The sequence below is a fragment of the Fundulus heteroclitus genome, chromosome 5 (assembly GCF_011125445.2).
Source record: "Fundulus heteroclitus isolate FHET01 chromosome 5, MU-UCD_Fhet_4.1, whole genome shotgun sequence".
Taxonomy (NCBI): Eukaryota; Metazoa; Chordata; class Actinopteri; order Cyprinodontiformes; family Fundulidae; genus Fundulus; species Fundulus heteroclitus.
Genome location: NC_046365.1, coordinates 12,728,509 through 12,751,393, shown reverse-complemented (window position 1 = coordinate 12,751,393; position 22,885 = coordinate 12,728,509). Strand labels below are relative to the sequence as shown.

Below are 22,885 nucleotides of genomic sequence, written 5' to 3'. Positions count from 1 at the left end.
CTTCTAGGTGACTTTCCTGAGCTCACTGGGTGTACAGCTCCTGTGATTTCAGGGCCTAAAACCTCAGCCTCCCAGATGTCTGTAAAGGTTCCTGAGATGTGACGCGTCAACATCTCAGTGTGATTCATAGTCATCACACTTTGCTTGATTAAAGCTTGATGAACATAAATCGCTGTCAAATCAGGTAATGTAATTGGAGATGACATTACTAGGATCTGAACTTATGACACCATTTATGTTAAGAGCCATAATCCTTTTTTTCTAGAGCAAAGAGCTGGTATTCTTCTCCCCTTCCAACCATTTAGCTCTAGATCTCAAGAACGCGTCTTTAGCTAAATCAGCATCTTTCATTCTGCTCTTCTACCTCCGTGAGCCCCAAACTTTACGTTGTGTATCACTCTATCTGCTACAAGACTCACACCCTGCCTCTATGCTTGAGACTCGCATTTTGAATTGAGAAGGAAATGGTTCCTGCCTTGACCAGCGGGGTTGACTAATAAAAAATTTTCATCCAGGCAAGCTGAAATCCTTTGTAGCAGAGTTTTTGGCACACAGTGAAAGAAAGAAAAAACACATTTAGGTGTGACAGAGACGAGATATGGATGATTTGTTAGTACTGGGAAAATACAGCCGCTAGCTAGCTGTTAGCCACAAACAATGCTAAAGCTAGCATGTGCTTTGTAACTTCCTATTCGTGCTAAAATAAAAAATAAAAAACATTTCACTTTTAATTAGTTTGGACTGCAATTTATCAAAATATAAAACAACAATACTACATTACTACTTTTTAAATACATGTGGAGATTTCTGAAGAGTTATTTCTATGTGTTTGCCATTAGAACCACCTTAGAATGATCCATTTTCTATGCCATCTTAAATTTTTAGTTTCTACCTACCAGTAAATGTGTCAGGGATAGCGGAGAAAGGGGCTGGGGCTCAGATCTTACCGAAGACACGGGCCACAAAGCCGAGGGGGAAGTGAGACGCGAACAGCGTGAGGAACCAGGGGGTGGCGTATAAGCTGGGGCCGATCTCCTGCTGCTCCAGGTGGCTGTGCAGATCCCGGTGGTAGTCGTGAAGCAGCCGAGACAGCTGGTACATCTGAATCTGATGGGAGAAGAGACGCCACAGGTGGAGCCCTTAGACGTCGACTACATGTCCTTTTATTGATCTTTTTATGTTTCAGTAAAGGCGAATTAGTCACCACCCAAAAATGTTGTACTTTGGCATTTAAAAGAAAACATCAAGTTTGGGAGTTTACTAATTATGAATTATTATTATTATTCACACCCAATGTTATTACTTTAATCTATTTACCATTTTTCAAATAGCTTGACGGGTGTTTTATTTTCTCGCAATAATGGCTGTTTTGTAATGAAGCTATTTTTAGTTAACAATAAAAAGTAACAATAAAAAATAAACAAGTCTCATCATTCCTCCTTAACTAAAAACATTTCAATTTGCTGTTCTTAATCACAATGTGTATAAAATCCCATCATCAACCTGGAAAACATCCAAAGGTTTCTGGCACAACTTCAACTGCTTCCAAGGTGCACACAGAGGAACAAAGACCTGGGGCCTCAAGCATAAGAGAGCGCAGCGGTAGCAAAAAATGTCGAGAAAAAAAAAAAAAAAAACTTCAGCTGTATAAACACGTGTCACCGCGCACCTTTCCTTCATACATCCTAATTCGCATGGTATTGGGTGGAGCTGCACGTGTATCTTAGGCCGCCATGTCCCCTCCAGAGTGCACACGCAAGTCGGTAAAAACGCCCGAGAGGCACTTAGCATGTGGCCAAATAACCATGGCAACGGTGCTGTCAGACGATCACAGAGACTTCGTCTGCAAACCTCGAGGGATAGTTGTAGTGAATCACAGCAAGCCAACACTGTGTTTTGGTACGTCCTGCAGAGTTGTTCTTTAGTTGTTAAATACGTAGAGACAGGTCTGTTGTGAATGAGAACTCGTGTCTGAATAAGAATACCTGCATAAATAATGTTTTAATATTATAAATAAAACTAATTAAGGCCTTAGCGAGAAAAAAAAAAAACTTAGTACACCAACAATGTACTTAAAAGCTCAGCTCTGGTCTTAAACAATGAGGAAATTCAAGTTTTAAGAAGCAATCCGACTAAATTTCTACCTAAGCCGGACATTGGTAACCATATTGCTAATTTCCTACTTTTTTTTTTTTTTTAAGCATGAATAAAATAAGTCAATCAGTCAAAAATAGGGTTGTATTCCACTTATGATTAAAAATCCACAAAAAACAAAACAAACTTAGAGCTTATGTGCATCTTACCTGCAGGATAATCATGTCAGGCCTGTATTGCTTGCGTAGCCCGACATCAAACATGAGAAATTTGAGCATGTTGAATGCGTCCTCCTCCCCCATGTGTAAAAGCAGCACTCCGGCAATGAAGGACAGACCCTGACAGTAGCCCACCTACAGTAACAATACGCAGAAAGATGTTTTATACTTTTAAGAAATATCAAAGCTGACTCTCAGTTTATTCCAATGAGGAAGATGAGAAATCGACAAGCTGGGTGAAAAAAAACAACAACAACAGACCTCGGGGTCCAGCAGTGAGTAGGCTTTCAGTATATTGAACAGCGAGAGCTGCCCTGCACCCAGCTGAGCCTGGAAATATGGATGAGTGGGGAAAGTACGACCTGGAGACAAAAAAAAAACAAAAACATGAACATCTTATTTACCATGATTAGCACTACATGGAGCTTTTTAATTAGAGTTAGAAGGAACCACAAAAACCTCAATAAGACTAGACATGGGCCAGTTACAGCTATTAAGGTATACAAAGATAAAAAAAAAAAAAAAAACTGCCAACATCATCACCAGATGCCAGAGGAAGTCCTGGAGGGACCAGAACGTTTTCCAGCTGCATTAAGTATAGTGCAACGCAGCGCCACTACGTCCCCCATCTGTAGCTGAGCACTGACGGTCAGCAGGCTGAAAGAAGCATGTGACACTTTTCCCTCCCTTACAAGACAAACGTGGCTGTTGGACAACGCAGCGGAGGCGAAAGACATGCTGGAACTTAACGAGCGCCGCCTCGCGCAATGACTGACGTTACATTGTTTTAATAATAATAAAAATAATATTTGAACTTTATTGATCTCACAATGGAGAAATTCACTTCTGCATCTTAACCCGTCCCATTGGGGAGCAGTGGGCTGCCACTGTGCGGCGCCTGGAGAGCAATCAGGGGTTAAGGGTCTTGCTCAGGGACCCAGAATGGCAGCTTGTGGGAGTTGAACTCAGAACCTCTGGGAGCGAAGCTCTACACTCTGACCACTAGGCCACCACTCCCCCAACTGGGGAAGTCTGAGAGGGACTGCAGGCTCAGGAACAGCAGATACGTGAAAAAAAAAAAAAAAAAAAAAAAGTATTTGCTCCCTCCACAGATTTCCTCTTTTTTTTTTTTTTTTGGGTCACACTTAAATGTTTCAGATCATCAAACAAATTTAAATATGAGACAACCTGAGTAGATCCAAAAAGCAGATTTTATTAATTAGGAAGAACAAAAAGCCGTGCCAACCGGCCTGGACTTCTGCACCAAGATGGCGCGGCAGCAGAAAGGGTTGTCTCCTTTAAGACCGAGGGCCGAACCTGGCGGTGTGTGAAGGAGACAGCGAGGACCCTGTGAGTTCGTGTGTGCGAGGAATGCGCTCGGAGGGCTTTACGTTTGAGAACATAACACCTCGACTCCCAGCCCAGCCCAAAGGACAGCGAGTCTGCATCTGAGGTGTGGGAGCGCTCCAATCCGCACACCTACATTGTTCCCTGCAATGACAAGCGCCTTTGCTTTTTACGGCAAGTGCCGCAACCGATATATATCTCCCCGCTTCCTCGATGCCGTCGCGCCTTTTTGGCAAGCCGTTGTCAGTGAGGCGTCCCGCTCATCGTGGCGGCCCTATCTGACGCCGGGCCCCGACGGTCGACACCGGGTGGCAAACAAAACAAAACAAGGAGGCTAAAAGTGCTCCGGGGATTGACGTGTGGGTGGTACGTATACTAGTGTGTGGGTGTTACATGGGTGGGTGGGGTGTAGATGCTGCATTCGCATGTGTGGGTTTTTGGGTGGTAGGTGTTAAGATGCAGTTTTGTTGTTAGATTGAAGCTGGAGAGAAAGACTGCCAACACTTTTCAACGGCGTACACATCAAATCTTTTGATAAGCCCTTAACAGGAGGAAACGCGTACAGAGCCTTGCCAAAAGTATTTACACGCCTTGAACGTCGTCCGCTCATCTATGCAGCAACAGACTTCATGTCGTTTATGTGGTACAGTAAGAAAAAGAAGTGCGCAGCAGTGAAGTTGAAGGAACGGCGTAGATGCGTTTTAAAAATGTTTAGAAAGAACACATTGAAGTCTGGGGTTGTAATGTGGCCAAATGTGGGGAAAAAGGGGGTTCAAATACTTTTGTGAGGCGCTTTATTCGTCTTAACTGTAACTTCAAAAGATCTACATATGCATAGAGAAAAGCTCCAGCAACAAAATGGCAAATGTATAAAATTCTCATATATTGTCTTTTTTTTTTTTTTACAAAAGTGCTGCAAATTTTTATTAAAATCCAGCAGAAAAAAAAGTTTTTTACTTTACCTAAATTAACTTTTCAACTAACAAGTATTGATTGAATATTCATTTCGAACCTAAATGGTAAATAAAAAACGGACAAACAAATATAACAATATGTATGTTAAAATGAGATTACACAGTATTTATTTACAGCATAACTGCTTAATGTTATGTTCAAAAAAGGGTATGAATAACATTTATAAACGTATTCAATCCTACCCAAGGCCCTCCTAATCAAAACTGTGCTTTCCTCATGTTGACGGCTCCATCGGCGGCCATTAGGTATTACGGTTACGCTCAAACTTTTAGTATAGTCTTTAACATAGACAGAAAAGGTTCAATGTGATGTTACAAGTTACATTATTTTTCACCCATTTCACACAACAACATTAAAACACATACATGCAGTACAGCAGACAACACAGGACTAGATCGGGCAATCCTGAACAAAATACAAAAAATGTAAAGAAAAAAAAAATCATATAGATGATTTTTTTTTCCAGCTAGTCTGTTTCACACTATCACTTCACAAATAGAGATACAAAAAGGTTTATCTAGTTGTTTTAACACTAAAAATCCTAAGATTAGAGTTTCTTCTGAGATTGCAGCTTCCATCTCTGCCAAAACAAAAAACAAAAAAGTAGTATATTTAGTGGCAGTGGGTTCCTTTCTACATTATATTTGAGAAGGTCAACAAACTTTAGGGACTTGTAACATAACATATTTGTTACGTTCACAGCATTATTGATCATTCTTATCATCCTTTTCTGTCATTTCCATACTGGTCCAAGTGCTGTTTTATACGTATTGTCCCAAATTGCAACACAATACTGCATATATGGTACAATAAGAGAGGAATACAGTAATTGGAGCAATAGTGAGTAAGGATGAGTTGCGGCTGGCAGCAACTTATAGCGCTCCACTCCTGATATGCGAGTCCCGCCGTAGTTATGCAAGTTTTTGTTGCTGTTGTTGTAACGTATTTATCATGTTTCTATGATTGGGAGCTGCAAATGAATTGCCCTCTGGGACTAATAAAGTCTGAATCTGAAACGGAGAATTCTTAGTAAAAGGTTTTTGCCAGTTTAAACGCAGAGGTAAATATATGTTGTAAAAGTCTGTTTTTTTTCCGACTGAAATGAAATACATCCACAGGAGACAGTGGCTTTTGGTGCGTAAAAAGGTAAAAAAAAAAAACAAATAGAAAACTGCATGCAGCAGAAACACACATGAAGAGGGCGACCAAACATGAAGTGTGTGTTTAAACACGTGAAAAGTATGTTTTGCTCATAAAATGATTCTAGGATGCAGAAAAAGGTGTCAGTTTTTACTTGACAGTTTTATAATAAATGGTACTTCATGATCACAAAGTCCTTCATCATTTGCACTCCTAAGATTTAGGGAGCGGCTATAAAAAAAACCTGTTTGTTTTTAAAGGATGAGAACAATAAAAAAAAAATTAAAGGTGCATTTTGGTCTACAGCAGTAAAACACCTGTTTTAAGAGAGGTAAATGCAGGATGTAAAGACCCACAGACCCATAAAAAAAGTCAGTTTTGGCTACATGGGAGTTTGTAAAAATGTGTGTGTTACCTAGGTCTATGAGGATGGCATGCTGCTGCGAGGTGAGTTGCTTCAGCAGCTCTTTGTATGGAGAGTGATTGGAGGGGGGGCGACAGGGAACCGTCTGCCGGAGGACGAACTGCTCCGAGAGGAACTTCCAGATCTCACCTCGATGCTGCCTCGGGACGCCTGTGTGGAAGAGACGGAGAAATGACCTGTAGATTAGGGAGAAGTGTGCCTGGAAAAGAAAAATGCTAAAATCGGATAAGACCGTAAAATGGGCTGAATTTACATCCATAATATTGGACATTATTAAAGGCTTAATGTTATTTTGGGTGAAACGCCGCAGAAAATCTGGAGTTTCAACCATGATGGGTCATGTGTTTGGTGACATTTGTTGAAGTTATGTGACGTTTCTATCAATCTACTTGTTTGATGGTACTTTATATTTATTGTATCTCTTCTTTAGGTTCTCACTCTGCAGCTGGTTGCAGGAGTTCAACTTCTCCACAGTCCTGATTAGTGTTGCTTAATGTCAACGACACAAGAGATAATCTTCCTAATGTCTGCAGAACATGATCATGTTGCACAATGGACAAAAGGACTTTCAGAAATGAGCCATTTCAGTTTTTCTAGCTCACCAAGTGCTCTACAACCATGGTTTCTCTGACTTAACACAGGATGTGACCTTGTACGTTGAGGTCATTGACACATTGCCTAAAAGGGATGGGCATTTTAAGGAAACTTTCCAAAAAGATCCCTACTGCATCTGCAGCCCTAATTTAAACCAATCTGTGACTCTGACTGCACACCTCACCACTGTCTCCCTGTCTTCATTGGTATCTCGTACAGTCCTCATGCTTTTCTGACTTCTATATAGCAAGATTCACTCTGCACTAGGGGTGCACATCCCCAGCTTTATCATGATACAATGTTTAATCAATTTGTTTGGATGCTAAGCCGACACATGCAGATATCACAAAGTCTGTCTTGATACGATTTCCATTAAATTAAACTAACAAGTCTGCAATCGATATGATGCAAAATCTGCCCATCTAATGCTATTATTTACATTGATAACTCACAAGATGATATGATTTGACCATTTTATATCTACCGTAAGCTTCTACAGAGATCAGGCATTTAAATCTAAAACAAAAAAAAAAAAAAAAAAAAAATATATATATATATATATATATATATATATATATATATATATATATATATATATATATATATATATATATATATATATATATTTGTAATAATAGACCACTTCTTCACTATGTCTCATGCCTTGTGAATTTCAAAATAAAGGCGTATTTTAAAGATGAAGTTGTGGATCCAACATTTTAATTTTGCAATGATGTAATTTGTAATTTGAATGTTTAATTGATGCATTGTGTCAATCGAGATATTGTTCCCCCCCTACTATACACAATATCTATCAAAGATATTTAAAATTCAATTCATACAGTTACTGGGATTAATTTGTTGGATTAAGAAAAACACGTTTCCCATGTTGATAGTTTAAAACTGTTGCTAAAATCCAGTCACATCAGTTATTGCAGCGCTGGGGTTTGAAGCACACGCATTAATAGTTTTTCTGGGACTTCGCTGTGTACTGGTGTGAAGAAAACTGCAAACACTGAAACTCTGAATCTAAAGTGACTCAGATGAGTTTCGAGGAGAAAAGAAACTTAATCAGCACAACCCTTACATCACTGCTTGGACAATATTTGCAAAAGCTTGCTGATTTTTAAGTTGAACAAACAGTCCCATGAAGCGTAGCTGTATGTATTTATCTGAGGAGGTAAATGAGTACCTTGTGCAACTGCAGCATGTATAGTCTCTGTGTCAAACTTGACTTTTGTTCTGCCAGGTGTACTCAGGAGTTTCTCCCACACCACAGTGACCTCCTTCAGACATGGAGTGATTTCTTCATAGTCCAGCTTCAGGCGCTTGTTCTGCAGGTCGCTCTCAGAGGCTGTGGTGAAAACACAAAGACAACACATGTAGAGAATGGGGAAACTCCTGACCAATCACAGGCTAATGGCACTGCAGTCTGCATTGATCGCTAGCTGGATTAAATATTATTTCTTCCTTTTTTTAAATTATAATTTGGATTCTGATCCATCATCATTGGGTCATGTAAGTCAAAAAGAAGATATTGGTCTGTGTGTGTGGGTTTTCTATACACTTCAATGTTGAGGTTTCTATCTCCTTCCAAGTTCACCAAACACTCCAGAAAAGGTAGCTTGTTGTCGTTGCCATCCTCTCGAGTAAACTTGATGTTGTTGTCCACTGAGTTGATGTGTCTTCTGAAAGCTTCCACTTCTTTTAACTGGGTTTTGACAAATGTGTCATCTACATATCTAAACCAGCGGCTTGGTGGTGTTCCTCTGAAGGTTCCCAAAGCTCTCTTTTCCATTTCTTGACATGGAAGAAATGGAAAAGCCAATCTTTACAATCTTTACTGGGCTTTTACCAAATCAGCAAGAAAATCCAAAAGACCCGCTGCAGAACATAATGGTGAGAAGAATAAACGCAAAAACATCGTCATCCCATATGTGGCTGGAGTCTCTGAAAAACTCAAGAGGATTTTCTCCAAACACAAAATCCCAGTACATTTCAAACCAAACAGGACCCTCAAACAGAGGCTGGTGCATCCCAAGGACAAAATCCCCAAACCTAAGATGAGCGGAGTGGTGTATGTAGTTCAGTGCAGTGAGGAATGTTCTGATCTTTATATTGGAGAAACCAAACAACCTCTCCACAGACGCATGGCTCAGCACAGGAGAGCTACCTCCTCGGGACAAGACTCTGCTGTCCACCTACACCTAAAGGACAAAGGACACTCTTTTGAGGACCAAAATGTTAAAATTTTGGACAAAGAAGACAGATGGTTTGAAAGGGGCATGAAGGAAGCCATCTACATTAAGAGAGAAAACCAAACCTTAAACAGAGGAGGTGGACTTAGGTTCCAACTCTCAAAAACTTACAACACAGCTATAGGATTAATTCTAGCCAATCATCACCTCAATTCTCACCCTCATTCGGGTGATCAAAACATTGTTCCTTTAAGCCAAGCCAATAACGACCCTAACGACTCCTCGTTACAGAGGAGTGGACCAGTTTTGGTCCAGTCTGCTGGCTTATTGGCTGGTGGACAGGTGAACCTGTTTCGATTAAATTTGCATGTTATCTAAGCCATTACAAGGCCTTTGTTTGGCAGTAGTATAAAGCTTGTTACTCATCATTACTCCAGACTTTTTGAATTGAGAAAGACTCCTGGAGAGGAAGTGAAACGTCTTCAACTACGGATAACAAGTCCAGTTGCTTTGTTTTTTACTTGTTCTTGGAATGACCATGACCTGGATGACTGAGAATCTTCACCAGCACTTTATACCTTCTTAAAAAAAACAAAAACAAAAACAAAAAAAACTGTTTTCCAGCAGTCCCCATCATTAGTGAGCAACTGATGGTATCCCACCATGGTGGCTTAGGGTCCTGCTTGTTGCAATCATAATTTTTCCTACTAAAAACTCCGTCGTCAACTGATACGTGCGGTTATTATTAATTTTTGTTCAGTACTGCCAGCTAAACGTTTCCTCACCTATAAAGAGCTGTGATAAAGTATTTTCCCTCAAAAGATTCCCTCTGGGTTTTTTTTTGTCACACTTAAATGTTTCAGATCATCAAACCAATTTTAAAACCAGACAAAGATAAACTGAGTAAATACAAAAAAGCTGATGTTTTCTTTATTATTCAGGGTGAAAAGCTATCAAAACCAAACCCATTTTTCCTTCACTTCCACAAGCGTGTTTACTATGAAACCTGGAGAATCTCAAATGGGTCAAATAGAACCTGTCTGACAACATCAAGTAGGCGAAACCTTGACTGGGCACAACAAAACATGCCTTGAAGTAAAGGAATTCAGGAACAGATGACAAAGCGAGTGGTTGACGTGGATCAGTCCTGAAAGGGTTCAAAAGGCTACGGACTCCAGGGAACCACAGTCAGACCCTTTATCCACAAGTGGAGAACAAAAGCACCGGCGGAGTTTCTTCCCAGGAACGGCTGGCCTACAGAGATTATTCCACTGGGGCATCGACAACTGATCCAGGAGCTCCCAAAAGAAGCCAGATCATCATCCGAAGCGCTGCAGACCTCTAGTTGAGGCCAGAGTTCACGATTCAACAATAAGAAACAGACCGGGCAAAAGTGACGTCCACGAGAGTTCCCAGGCCAGAACCACTGCTAACCAGAAAGAACACAAAAGACTCGTCTCACATTTAGATGTTGCTCGGATTCTTTAGATCTGGCAAAAATCTAGTTTTTTTCCCTCCCTCTGACAATCATTCATTTCTCTTTCTGACCTGATGCCTGATTGGCTTTCACAACGATAGCAGTCCCAGTACAGTTTGCCCACCGTCTCAAGCCAGAGAATACACTGGATGCCCTTCTCGGCCAGCCTCTCAATACCCCCGACTTCAATCAGAAGAAATGTCTTTGACCGTTAACGAACGCCTTTCTTTGTTTCAGCTCGCTGTCGTTTAGCGGCGTCGCACGTTGACAGACAGGAAGTGGACAGACCGTGATCCTGCTGTGCTCCGTCACCATTTAAATGACCGACTGCAGGCTGTATACCACATTGGACCTCATAAGTTCCCTGTTTCACAGGAAAATTGTGTTGCATCTTCATAGAGTCCACTTTAGTAACTTTATCTGCATGACAATGAAAGCATGTAATTTAACGGGAAGCCGTGGAGGGTGGCTGTAAAGTTGACTCAGACAACATCTTCATAACTAGAAGTCATTTCATGCATCCCTACGTACGGACAGGGTCACACAGCGACTGAATTCATTTCTCTGCAAAAGCTAGATCCGGCAGCTGCATATTCGTCACCTCCAACAAGCAAACAAGTGCAACACGGATGCCGTCTCTTACTGAGCGACGGAGTCACTACGGGTAAATGGCTCCAACATCGTCTTGTTGTGTGAAAGTCTTCTGCATGGTGTAACCAAGCCCAGAGGTGTCAGATTGACACACACACACACAAAAAAAAAAAAAAAAAGGACATACAAAACTGTGATTTCTGTTAACATTTTCACAACCCTGATCAAAGAAGGCGAGGAAACACCCGACACCTCTCTACTGTTCCTCGCTTTTCTGACCGCACCCTTCCTCTCTGCCTCCCCAGTCTCTTCACCTACGGTTCACCTTTCTGCTCCGCTCTTCTCACGCGGTCCGGTCCCACGTGTGTGCCGACCTCCTTCCCCCTCTCCAGTCATGCGCGGGGGTACACCCACTGACCAGCTGTGACTTGGTCTGGGATGCGGGGAGGGGGGGGAGTGATATCCCCACTTTTGGACCGGACGGAGACAGTGGAGCGTGTTGCATTACAAGCTGCGCTTAATATACCTTCAGGGAAATGGAAGGTATTATGACATTTTCATTGCATCACCAAACTGTAGCAAAACGTGTACAGAGGCGACTGAAATTACACCACAGCCACTTTAGTGGGCCGCCTCCCACACAAGTCACCAAAATAAACAATGGATTCAGAGCCTTAGAAAGTTTTAATTGAAGAAACTCTGCATCGTTTCAGAAAAACAAATGTCTCCCGTCCAAATTCCACTTCTTCTTCTTCAGCCTCCAGACAGCAGAAATATTTGGCCTTTTTTTTTAAAGGATCTCTGATTCTGCACAAATTCGAACTGTGAATGAGGAGAACAGCTTAGTTTGAACTATAAGCCCCGCCCCCTACTGGTTTTTTTTTTGGGGGGGGGGGGGGGTTGCCCAATGAGAAACCTCCTTCTCTCCCCCCTGGCTCCAACATCATCTTGTGTGAGATTCTTCCCGTCGACATGCTCGAGACGAAACAAGCGCCTCAGGCTCGCGCACCGCAGGAAATGAAGCTTCATCGTCGGACTTTTCCTCGTTTTCTTTGACATAAATGGCCGTGTCTCGGGTAAATGACATGAACGGTCAACATCCCTCGTTGTGCCATTAGCAGAGAAAAGTCGTCCCGGGTTGTCCCCAGTTCGCTAATTATTCCTACTAAAAAAAGATGCCTGGACTTGCTCTATCGCAGAATTAGTCAATTGTTAGGATCAAAGTACGTCTTTTAACACATAATAAATTGCGCAAAGAGCATTTTTCTAGACAAATAATTAATTCAGATATAGCGTCTTTAAGCTAGCTGCCTTCATCGGCAGTGACTAGCTAGTATGTGGGCAGAGAGAATAGTGGAAAGACATTAAGTAAAGGCTTCAAGTTCTCAGGAATCGTACCCCAAATGTCTGCTTCAAGAGCTAATAGACCCCCCCCCCCGTATACGGAGCATTCACTGGACCACTTCGTCATGAGCCACACTGTTTCTGTCCTCTTAAATAAAATAAGCTTGCTTTCCATAAATGTCCACCAGACATATTTGTTGAGTTCAAGCTTGAAATATCTTTATCTAGCTTTCAGCAACCTGCAATCTGTGCATCAATCTCTATACATCTCAAAGCTGTGAAAGAACGCAGGTTGTAAAGTGAAAAAATAAATAAATAAAAATCAGCAGTCAGACAGAGATAAGCGAAAAAAGAGAGACAACTTGGAAGTGGACAATAAAAAAAAAAAAAAAAAGAAGATTTGGAAGGCGCTGATGGCTGACACACCCAGAGTAAGAAAAGAAGCGAATGCCCTGCTTGTCTTATCATCTGCCTGGAGCAAGCAGAATCAAGTCCATCAAGACTCGCTCCCTGGCAGCAGCCCAGCTGGCGCGCGGTATCTCCACCTTCCAGTTTCTCCTAACCTCCCGCTCTCCGCCTCGCTCCCTTTCTTGCAGCCGGAACACTCCGCCTTTGATAACACAAAACAGGACAGGATACCCCACCCAGAAGCTGACAAAGATCCACACATAATGACGGAGAAACGCACGCGCACACACACACGCGCACACACACGCGCACGCTTTCGTAGCTGCCCCCCAAAAAAACAAAACCATCAGCGCTCGGAGAGACGAACTGAGCCGAACACAGACAAACGGCTTAAAATAGGAGACAAAGGTGGGGTTCCAAAAGAAACTAAACTCAACATGCTCAACATGGGCGTGCAGTGTACGACTGCAGATGATGCGTTACCATAGAGAACCCAAATAGGGAGTTTTATTTTAAATAACCCACAAATATCCCTGACCACACCCGACGGCAGAGGTGCGATGGGTGTGTCTCAATTAAGGATTTACAAGTAAGACAGGTAGTTATGGCAATGACAAAGAGCTACTTGGAGTGCAGGTACGTGCCAACTGGGTCATCAGAGAGGTGGAGCACCTGGCACACCCTGAAATTTTCCCTCCAGGGAAAAACATGCACCGTCACAAAAAAAAAACCTCTAAACATTGTTTACCGTATTAGCTTGTGGTTGGTGTCACGCTTTGAACGAGAAAAGGCGTGTCCTCAATTACAGAATCTCGTTGATGCACATTTGCACAGATACTTGTTGCCGAGTATCGTTTTATATCAGCAAATAACACTGATGGCATTAAAAAAAAAAAAGACAGCAGTCTCTGGGTCTATAGTCTCCACAACAAAGAACCATAACCAACATTTCCAAACGGGGTTGATCAAGACAACTACATCTAACCTGTCCATTCTTCCGTCTCACCTTGCAGTTTCTGGTTCTCGCTCTCCATTCGCTGCAGCAGGATCTGCTGCAGGATGGCCTTCCTCCACAACTCCCTCAGCTCCTCTTTGCTCCTCTTCGTCCCCTCCTCTGGCACTGCTCTCATGGACGAGTCTCCGCTTCCCACCCCCGACACCTGGCCCACGCATATCAGACCCCCTTCTAGACATGGATCCACCCGCTCTGGAATAGAAAAAAAATAAATAAAGATATTACATGAAAATTACAGGTTTAAATCGAGGATCTAAAATCATGTGTGATCTTAATTTGTGTTTTAACCGTTGTTGCATGCAGCTTAAAATCAGCCGACAAATACAGTGAAGTGAGGCAACTATGCAAAACGTCTGGTAGCCTTCATGGGTAGAGAGAGAGAGAGAGCATTTGGGTTGTGATTTTAAAGTTATTTTTCTGTATTTAGGTGCTGTGCCGGCATGCAGTGGGATGCAAGACCCAACCGAAGTGATGTTGGGAGAAATCGACTTCCCTTCTATCATTTTGGACATTTGAAAAGATTTTTAATTTGGGATATTTTTATTTATTTTTATTGGGCCCTCTGCAGTGCGTCCTGAAGAGTCTCTAACCGGAAATCGAACACTAAACTCGAAGGAGGAATCTGGAGTTGTGGAGCAAGAATTTGAAGAAAAACAGGGTAGGCCAGAATTTTTTAAGCTGCACCTTGAATTTAAATCAGTGCAACTTTATGGAATTAGAAGAATGCCTGTGTAATTATAGGATTCCACATTTGCATCTATTTACCGACCCGCCAGTGTGTTTTAGAGCCGTCCTCTAATGAGTGCTGGGGTCAGTATTTTCCTGTGTATTTGGTATTCAAAAACCTGTATATTTTGAGGAAGGACAAAATGGATTGTGGTGAGATCTTTTACATCAAAACTAAATCAAAATAAAAAAAGAAACATTAAATAAAACAGTTAATTCAAATTATGCTCCAATTTTTTGCTTCATACAGTTATTAGTTGCACATCAGAGCCCAGGAGCACTTTAGAGCGAGTTGGCGTGACTCCACCTCAAAGTGCGGGGTGGATCCCAACCCTGAAAATACCCCGTGTTGTTTAGAAGAGGGACATACCAGCTATCCAGATAGCTTCTGTTTTAGTTCCTAGGAAAATCATGACAGTGTGATCAGTCTGGCACACTGACAGATGTGCAAATTTGATACTCATCTTTTAAAAAAAAAAAAAAAAAAATTCTTCTGGGGAAATTTACAAAAAATGCAAAACAATTTTGCAAAAATTAAAAAAAAACCAGAGAAACCTGCATACCACAACTGATGCCAAGGCACAAGCAGGCACACGAGATTCCAACCTGTGTCCTTTTTGCCAACGTTGCAATTTCTGCAGAATTATTTTTGCGTCTGAGTTTGTCAGACAAGCTGAAACCAGCAGCCGCTATAAAGAATTACAGCTCTGCAGGTATCAGAAAGGAACAGACAGACTGCGCACGCGAGACACAGAGCTTTGGGTTTGTTCGACAAACACAGACAGCCACGCTGTCGCAACAGAACTTCTGTGAGGGGGGGGGAAAAGAAACACTGCATTTTATTGAACGCTTTTATTGCTGGAGGCGCGTCTACGTTAGGAATCGTATTTCCCTCTCATAATAATTGACCTTTTATTGCTAAAGCACGGTGCATGCCTGGATGTAACGCGCAAGCCCTCACACCCATTCCTTTCTGCAAGGTGGCGCACAGACCATTTCCTGGGCAAACAGCTCCGCCAGAACTTTGTTGGACACACACTAAACATACAAAGTGGGTCAACAAGGCCGGTGCTTTCCTCTGGCGCTGTCTGTGTGTGGACTGTCAACATGACCTTGAAGTACCACCATCCCCTGCCAACACACACTCTCCAGACACACCCATGGGCTCATGTCTGCAAGCACACACACACACACACACACACACACAACTCGACCTAAACGCAGCGCTGTAATCAGCCAGCGCTCATTCCTCTCACAGTGACCCGCTAAAAGCTCGTCTCCCCCCCCAACGCTTAATGGTGGCAGCTGGCTCAAAACTAAACATTTGGTTCGGATCCCTTTATTCCCGCAGACAGACGTCTCCCCTGCTCTTTACCGGTTTCACTAAAGGAGGGAAGCCTAATGGGGAAAAATAACATACATTTAGCCTAACGTGAAATGCCCCCCCCCCCTCCCTCATGTTTTTATTACAGTCCACACCCAATGTAGCTTTTTGCTCTGGGGTAATAACTTTGTCTAATAAATGCTTCGGGGAATGTTAGACCATTGTGTCCTTTTTAATCCACCACTGAATATTTGCTTAAGAGTCCAGAGTTGCCATTATAAATGGCCCAGTTCACGTCGCTGCATTATTTTGAACCAACTGCAACACAGTTTCGGGTCACTATCAGAGATGCACCCAGAAAATGTCCAACATTTTTCTCTCTGATAAGTGAGCTAACAACACCCGGCAGCTACCAGATCAGGACACCAGTTTGTGGTGTGGAAAAGTTGTTACTGTGGGAAGAAGACTAAAAGTCAGCTGTGTTCAGTGCGAGGTTAAAAAGAAATGTATTTAAGGGAAGCACAGATGTAAGGAAGGTTGGATATTTTACAGCCAAAGTTGACACTTTTGATCTTCGGCTACCTTCACACAGTTCCGACGGAGCATCAATCTCACTGCTGAAATTGAGATTGATGCTCATGAACGCATGAGTGCTGCTGCTTAAATCAGATTCTTTTTCGCGTGGTTGTAGATACGACAACCATCAGAGTCGTGTCTGAATGGTTCAGACCCCAAAGCGACCCGCGTGCGCAGACAGCAGAAGACGACGCCACACAGCAGCACACCGTTGCTTTCAGTGCTGGCAGATTTAATCGTCACCAGGAGTGTTTAATAGAACTTTGTTGAGAAAAGTGCAAAATAAAACAGAACCGCAGATACTGACGTCTCTGTGTCAGTATGTTGTTGAGTAATGGGAGCAGAAAACATTAAGACCACAGACATCATATACGTAGACGCGTCATAGGGCGCAGGTTTGCGCGTCAACTTCACCGCCATATTGTATGTGGCTGAAAAAATTTGAGTTCTGTTATTGTGAACGTGAATCAGAAAAGATGCGTCAGTCTTGTGCTGCATGGAAATGTATTCTGGCTGATTTCACTATTTGTATCTGCCTTCTACATATATAGAAGGCAGATACAAGATATATATATATATATATATTTGTGTGTATATGTTATGAATATAAGGATCAATTTGTTAAATCTAAACATTGTGGTCTTCATTATTTCATAAAACTGTGTCACATGTGAGCCTTTAGGAACAGACTTTTTGGGAGAGTATTAAAGAGGTAAAATTAATAATATGATAAAAAAAGTCCTAGGTCAGTAAAGTAAAAAAAAAAAAAAAAAAAACACAAAAGTGATAATGTTATGAGAAAAACGTCATATTATGAGAATTAAGAGGGAACATTTCCAGAATAGTCACAGTTTGCAGAATTATTTCACTCCTGGAGTAATAGGGCCAGGTTAGATTATTTTAAATATTTTTATTCTTCAGGAGAATAAATTCAGAATGAAGCTAAAGGGATACAAAAATAAACTTGTAATATTACAAAAACAAAAATACTACGAATACAAAGTATATTCAGAGATTAAAGTCTGAGTAACTGCAGATTTGCCACATTTAAGATGGCGGACGCTCTGACGCATCGCACCATAGGCAGAACCCGCCCAATGACGCATCTACGTATATAATGTCTATGATTAAGACCACATCAGAACAAGAGGAAGAAAGGCTAAAAGGAAACGGCACAGCGATTAACAACAGCCTTCCGTGACTGCTGCTGCAGAGAAATCAGTTTGTGGATGTGTAGTGGGGTCCAGGAAAGTGACGCAAAACACGGATGAATTGACCGCTCAGACTGCTGATGCTTTGAAAAATATCCCACACGTATCAGATTTACTACCACATATGGTTCTGGATCAGGAAATGAGGCCAGCAGGGCGGCACACTATCAGGAAAACCAACGTCGATCACAAACTCTTCTTTGCATCATCACAATGCTGTCAGCACTGAGCTTTAGCTTGTCAGCTAGACAGTCAGTGTCCATCCAACTGATCAAACACATTAATGCCGTGTGGTGCATAAAATGCATAACATCTGAAATAAAGTATCCAGACTTATCCAAATATTGCCTCCCTGCAATCTTTTGCAATTATGCACAAATGTGCAAATCTCAGCTACACTAAAACGTCATCGTTAATAAAATGAAGGAATCACTTGAACAAAATCTAAGCAATAACTAGTGAACTAATACAATAGGTTTAACATGTTTTGTTTTTTTTATTGCCCATCCCTTGTTGGTTGATCTATCATCCCTAACTGAATAGGTCTGATGGTATCTGTAGTCCAAAAAAGTCAACCTGATTCAGGAGTGTACGCTGAAGAGAGCAACAATACCGCTGATGGTGGCTTTTTTAACTTTTAGAAAATGAAATAAAGGAATAAAGTCTGAAACATTTTCTGTACACATTTCTTTTTTTTCCTCTCTCCTTAAACTTCACTTTCCCAGACTGGGAGGGAATCCTGTAAGCACATGATCTACAAGGACATTAATCTACCCACTGGCTGGGCTGTCAAAGTGTATCTTTCTGTGCCCAATTTATACTTAGAATAAAACACGGGCTTCAATAATATCCGAGCAGAAAAATGAGTCCAGTTTAGTGTCAGCGCGCTGCACGGCTGACTTGCATACATTTTATGGTAAACCCGCATTGTGACAGATGATTTATGTTTCAATGAGGTCAAAGGTTGAGTCAACAGCTCTTTGTCTTGAAGGCACTTATCTCCTTGTATTTTTTTTTTTCAGTCAGACAACGTTTGACAGAACTGTCAACCCCAGGCGACTTTACCGCTACTATGGTGGGGTATTTTACTTGATATCAAACAAATACTTTTAACGTATGCTTTCAATTCTAACCCTTTGTTAAACGGGGGGGGGCTGAAATATGATGAAAGATGAAGGAAGTTTATTAGATGAGATTTCAAACTTAGAGGATTACCCTGCACGTGTGTAATCCTCTAATTGATATAAATCTTAAAGACATTAAGTTTCAGCGGCTGGTCAGTCTCAACTTTATCCACGCTAAGAAGAGCTTTGTTATTAAATTCCCTGGATTTAAATGAATATGAGTCTAATTACAGTTTAATGCAAAATACAGAGCGCTTTACACCAGTATGCAGGATAAGCCAAAATAGTAAAATCTGCATTATTCTATTAATTATATATTAGCAAAGGACAATTACAGTATGATTTATCCCAATGGGGGAGGGAATTATTTCTTTTGATTTAGTGTGTTAATAATCAACTTTGATTGATTGATGTTTGCTAACGTCAAACTGACCAAATGTGTTTTTTTTTAAACTCTCTGAACTATTTTATTTTACTGTAGGTTTTAAGAAGAGCATCGATAATCATGAACATACTTAGAGAGTTTGTTAAATGCAGCAAATAAATGCTATTTCACGGTATGGTTGCACTAATTAGATAGAGCACAGGTGTCAAACTCAAGGCCCGCGGGCCGAATTCGGCCCGTCAAGGTAATTTATCCGGCCCTCAAGAGCCAAAAAAATGGCACTTCATGTCATAAAGTAGAGGTATATATCCTTTTAAAGTGTATAAAGTGGCTAAAACTGTGCCTCCTGTAAGTGTAACTCACCCCAATAAGAACTTTTTTTGCAGATAAACTGTATAAATTGGGCCTAGGGTTGCTACTTTTATGTTACTGTGCATTTTTTATACTTCTATGTGAACTGGAATGAAATTATGAAATGAAAAGTATCGTCTATACACGTGCAACCGGCCCTTTAAGTGACTTCATGACGCCAAAGTGGCCCTATATAGAAATTAGTTTGACACCCCTGAGATAGAGCATTGAAGTAGCTAACATAAGTTTTGCATGTAATACATTGTTTGAGAGTCTGACTGTATCCAGGGACAAATTAATTTAGAGCAAAAAAAACACTGATGATTTCTGTAGTATAACTGTAGCATAACTTATTTTGTTACTGAAACAACTACCACAAAATGTCACATCATGTGTAAATCTTTAATCACAAGTATTCGCTATAAGGGCGATATATAAGTGGTGGACACTATAATCATGTTATAGTCAAAAAAGTTGCCAGAGGTCGATTTGTACTCGTTTCATTACGTGATTATTTAAAGAAATTAATTATAGGGGACAGGTCCAAACAGAACCAGATGAACCACGAGATCAGTAGAAAATAATCTACATTTTAATTTAATTTTAGGTCTAATGTAAACATTTCCTGTATTTATGTACCTCCATATTTCAAATGCTTCAACCCAAGGAAGAAGAAACTGATGAGCAAAGGTAAAGCACAAAAACAGCAGTCTGGGACGAAAGGTGAGTGGAAAAGAAGAGAAGAGATTCACTGACCCAGGATACCATGAATGAATGTAAACAGCATCACCAACACATTAAATATCTATTGGACGGTTCTGGGTAGAACAAAAATATATACGAAGAGCTTAAGAACTTTGGGCTGAAGCAAAGAAACTGAACCTTCATTCATTTCAATTCTTCTCCAAACCCGCTGGAAACAAAAGGGCGACACAGAGTGGAAAGGTTTCGTCACTGCAGTCTGAGTGTGCTTCTATGAATAAAATCTTCAGACTGAAACACTAATTTAAATTTGAACTTTAAAACAGTGAGATAAGGTTATAATAATAAAAAAAAAAGATGAAATCTCCAAAGTATGGCATGCTGGTACCGCTTGTGTCGGCGCCTTTCTGAGGCGTAGCAACCCGCAGGAAGATCTGCTGCCTCCAGGAATGCCGGTGGCTCCGCGGCGGACTCTCCCCGGCGACGCATGCTGCTCTCGCCGTAGAGAGAGCTGCTACATCCCTGGAAGCACAAACACACAGAAGGCGGTTACAGGTGGAAGCGTAAAGCTCTCGCCACGTAAGACGGGACTAAACGCCAAGGTTTACCCGTAATGCAAGAGAAGCACCCGGCACACCCACGCACATATGATGATTCTGTGTAAATGTGTACCTGCTTTTTGGCTCGGGACAATCGTTCTCGTGCACGGGTGCCAGAAACTGAAATTTCAGAAAGTTAGGGACAGAGGACGAGGAGTGCAGACGGGCGCGGAGACCACCCAGAGGGCTGAGATGGAGGCGATGGGACAGGAGGCAAAACACAAGATGAGAAAAGGAACACATGGACCAGCGTCTCTCACACACACACAGACACGCTGCTTGAAATCAGCTGAACAAACGACAGCCAATAAAGAAACGGCTCTGATGAAATGATGTTGCAGAGGGAAAAACCGAAGACCACACTCTCACCTTCTCTTATTGAGACGAGCTCCCGCTGAAGGTGAGGAGGGGTGATGGAGGAGGAGAGGAGAATGGAATGAAGGAAAGTGAGGGAGAGGAGGAAGGGTGGAGTCGGCGGGAAGATTTCTGAAAAATCGGTGCAAATAAAACAGGAAAATGAACCAGAAGAGAGAGTGGCAGGCTGCGAGCCTGAGAGAACGAGGCAGCTTGACGGCAGAATTAGTAGAACTTGGGAAAAAAGCAGAACATGTGAGGAGTTTAAACCCAATTTTCATGAATAAATAAACAGAGGGCTCAATATTTAGAAAAAAAATAGAACAATTATGCTGATTCCCATTTCACAGAGTTACCCCTACCCTCCTTTATCCCTCGGCATTTCATTCAGACACGTCTTAGGACATAAGGATGCAACCTCAGCCAGCCCATGAGGGTTATGTAAACAGACTGGACATCAAGCTTTAAAGCTTGTTGAAGAAAAACTAAAAAACAGGACTGTCTCAGAAAATTAGAATATTGTGATAAAGTTCTTTATTTTCTGTAATGCAATTAAAAAACATGAAATGTCATACATTCTGGATTCATTACAAATCAACTGAAATATCGCAAGCCTTTTATTGTTTTAATATCGCTGATTATGGCGTACAGCTGAAGAAAACTCAAATATCCTATCTCAAAATATTTGAATATTTCCTCAGACTAAGTAAAAAAAAATTATAACAGCAAAACAAAATCAAACATTTGAAAATGTCCATTAATGCACTCAGTACTTGGTTGGTACTTTTGCACAGATTACTGCATCAATGCGGCGTGGCATGGAGGCTATCAGCCTGTGGCATTGCTGAGGTGTTATGGATGCCCAGGATGCTTCAATAGCGGCCTTTAGCTCATTTGCATTGTTGGTTCTGGTGTATTTCAGCTTCTTCTTCACAATACCCCACAAATTCTCTATGGGGTTCAGGTCAGGGGAATTGGCAGGCCAATCAAGGACAGTAATGCCATGGTCTGTACACCAGTTACTGTGAGAATCTTATGTCGTCTCTTAACCACTACCATACTTGTGATTTAGTTTACTGAACCAAGCTGAGTGTTTTTCAAGGCTCAGGAAACCCTGCAGTGTTTCGAGTTAATTAGACGATTCAAGTGATTAGTTGAATAGCCTACTAGTATACTTTTTCACGATATTCTAATATTTTGAGATAGGATTTTTGGGTTTCTTAAGCTGTAAGCCATAATCAGCGATATTAAAACAATAAAAGGCTTGCGATATTTCAGTTGATTTGTAATGAATCCAGAATGTATGACATTTCATGTTTTTTAATTGCATTACAGAAAATAAAGAACTTTATCACAATATTCTAATTTTCTGAGACAGTCCTGTATAGTGCCCGATGTTTCCAACCAGGAAATACATCTACTTCTACGTAATTGATAGATATTGATGTTTTTGATCATGTAGAGACAACATGCTGACTTTAAGAATACCAGGCATCAAACACACTGCAGCTATAGCACACTGATGATTAGCTTTACTGCACAACTTAGCTGGTAATTTGTAATAAATCAGAGTAAAAACTAGAGTCTTTCTTGTTCTTTAGGCAATATACAGTATTTAAGCTGAGTAAAACATTAATTTAGTTTTTTTGGCAGAAGAGCTGAAAACATTAATACAAAAGATACAAAACAATGATAATAATAATGTCCA

The 22,885-nt window shown here is 41.2% G+C and overlaps 1 protein-coding gene across 4 annotated transcripts in view; it reads right to left on the bottom strand.

Annotated features, from left to right (window-relative positions):
* Positions 1 to 22,885, bottom strand: part of tbc1d1 (TBC1 (tre-2/USP6, BUB2, cdc16) domain family, member 1) — a 76,129-nt gene that overhangs the window by 9,156 nt on the left and 44,088 nt on the right. For 3 of the 4 annotated variants that reach the window (XM_021317989.2, XM_012865516.3, XM_021317992.2), the window contains 9 exons: positions 21,193 to 21,309; positions 20,897 to 21,010; positions 20,613 to 20,746; positions 13,817 to 14,017; positions 7,985 to 8,146; positions 6,190 to 6,348; positions 2,574 to 2,674; positions 2,304 to 2,447; positions 948 to 1,107 (listed from right to left, as the gene is read on the bottom strand). In XM_021317989.2, the coding sequence (XP_021173664.2) occupies positions 948 to 1,107; positions 2,304 to 2,447; positions 2,574 to 2,674; positions 6,190 to 6,348; positions 7,985 to 8,146; positions 13,817 to 14,017; positions 20,613 to 20,746; positions 20,897 to 21,010; positions 21,193 to 21,309 (1,292 nt within the window). The remainder of the gene's footprint in view (positions 1 to 947; positions 1,108 to 2,303; positions 2,448 to 2,573; positions 2,675 to 6,189; positions 6,349 to 7,984; positions 8,147 to 13,816; positions 14,018 to 20,612; positions 20,747 to 20,896; positions 21,011 to 21,192; positions 21,310 to 22,885) is intronic. The other variant, XM_021317991.2, reaches the window with a different exon arrangement.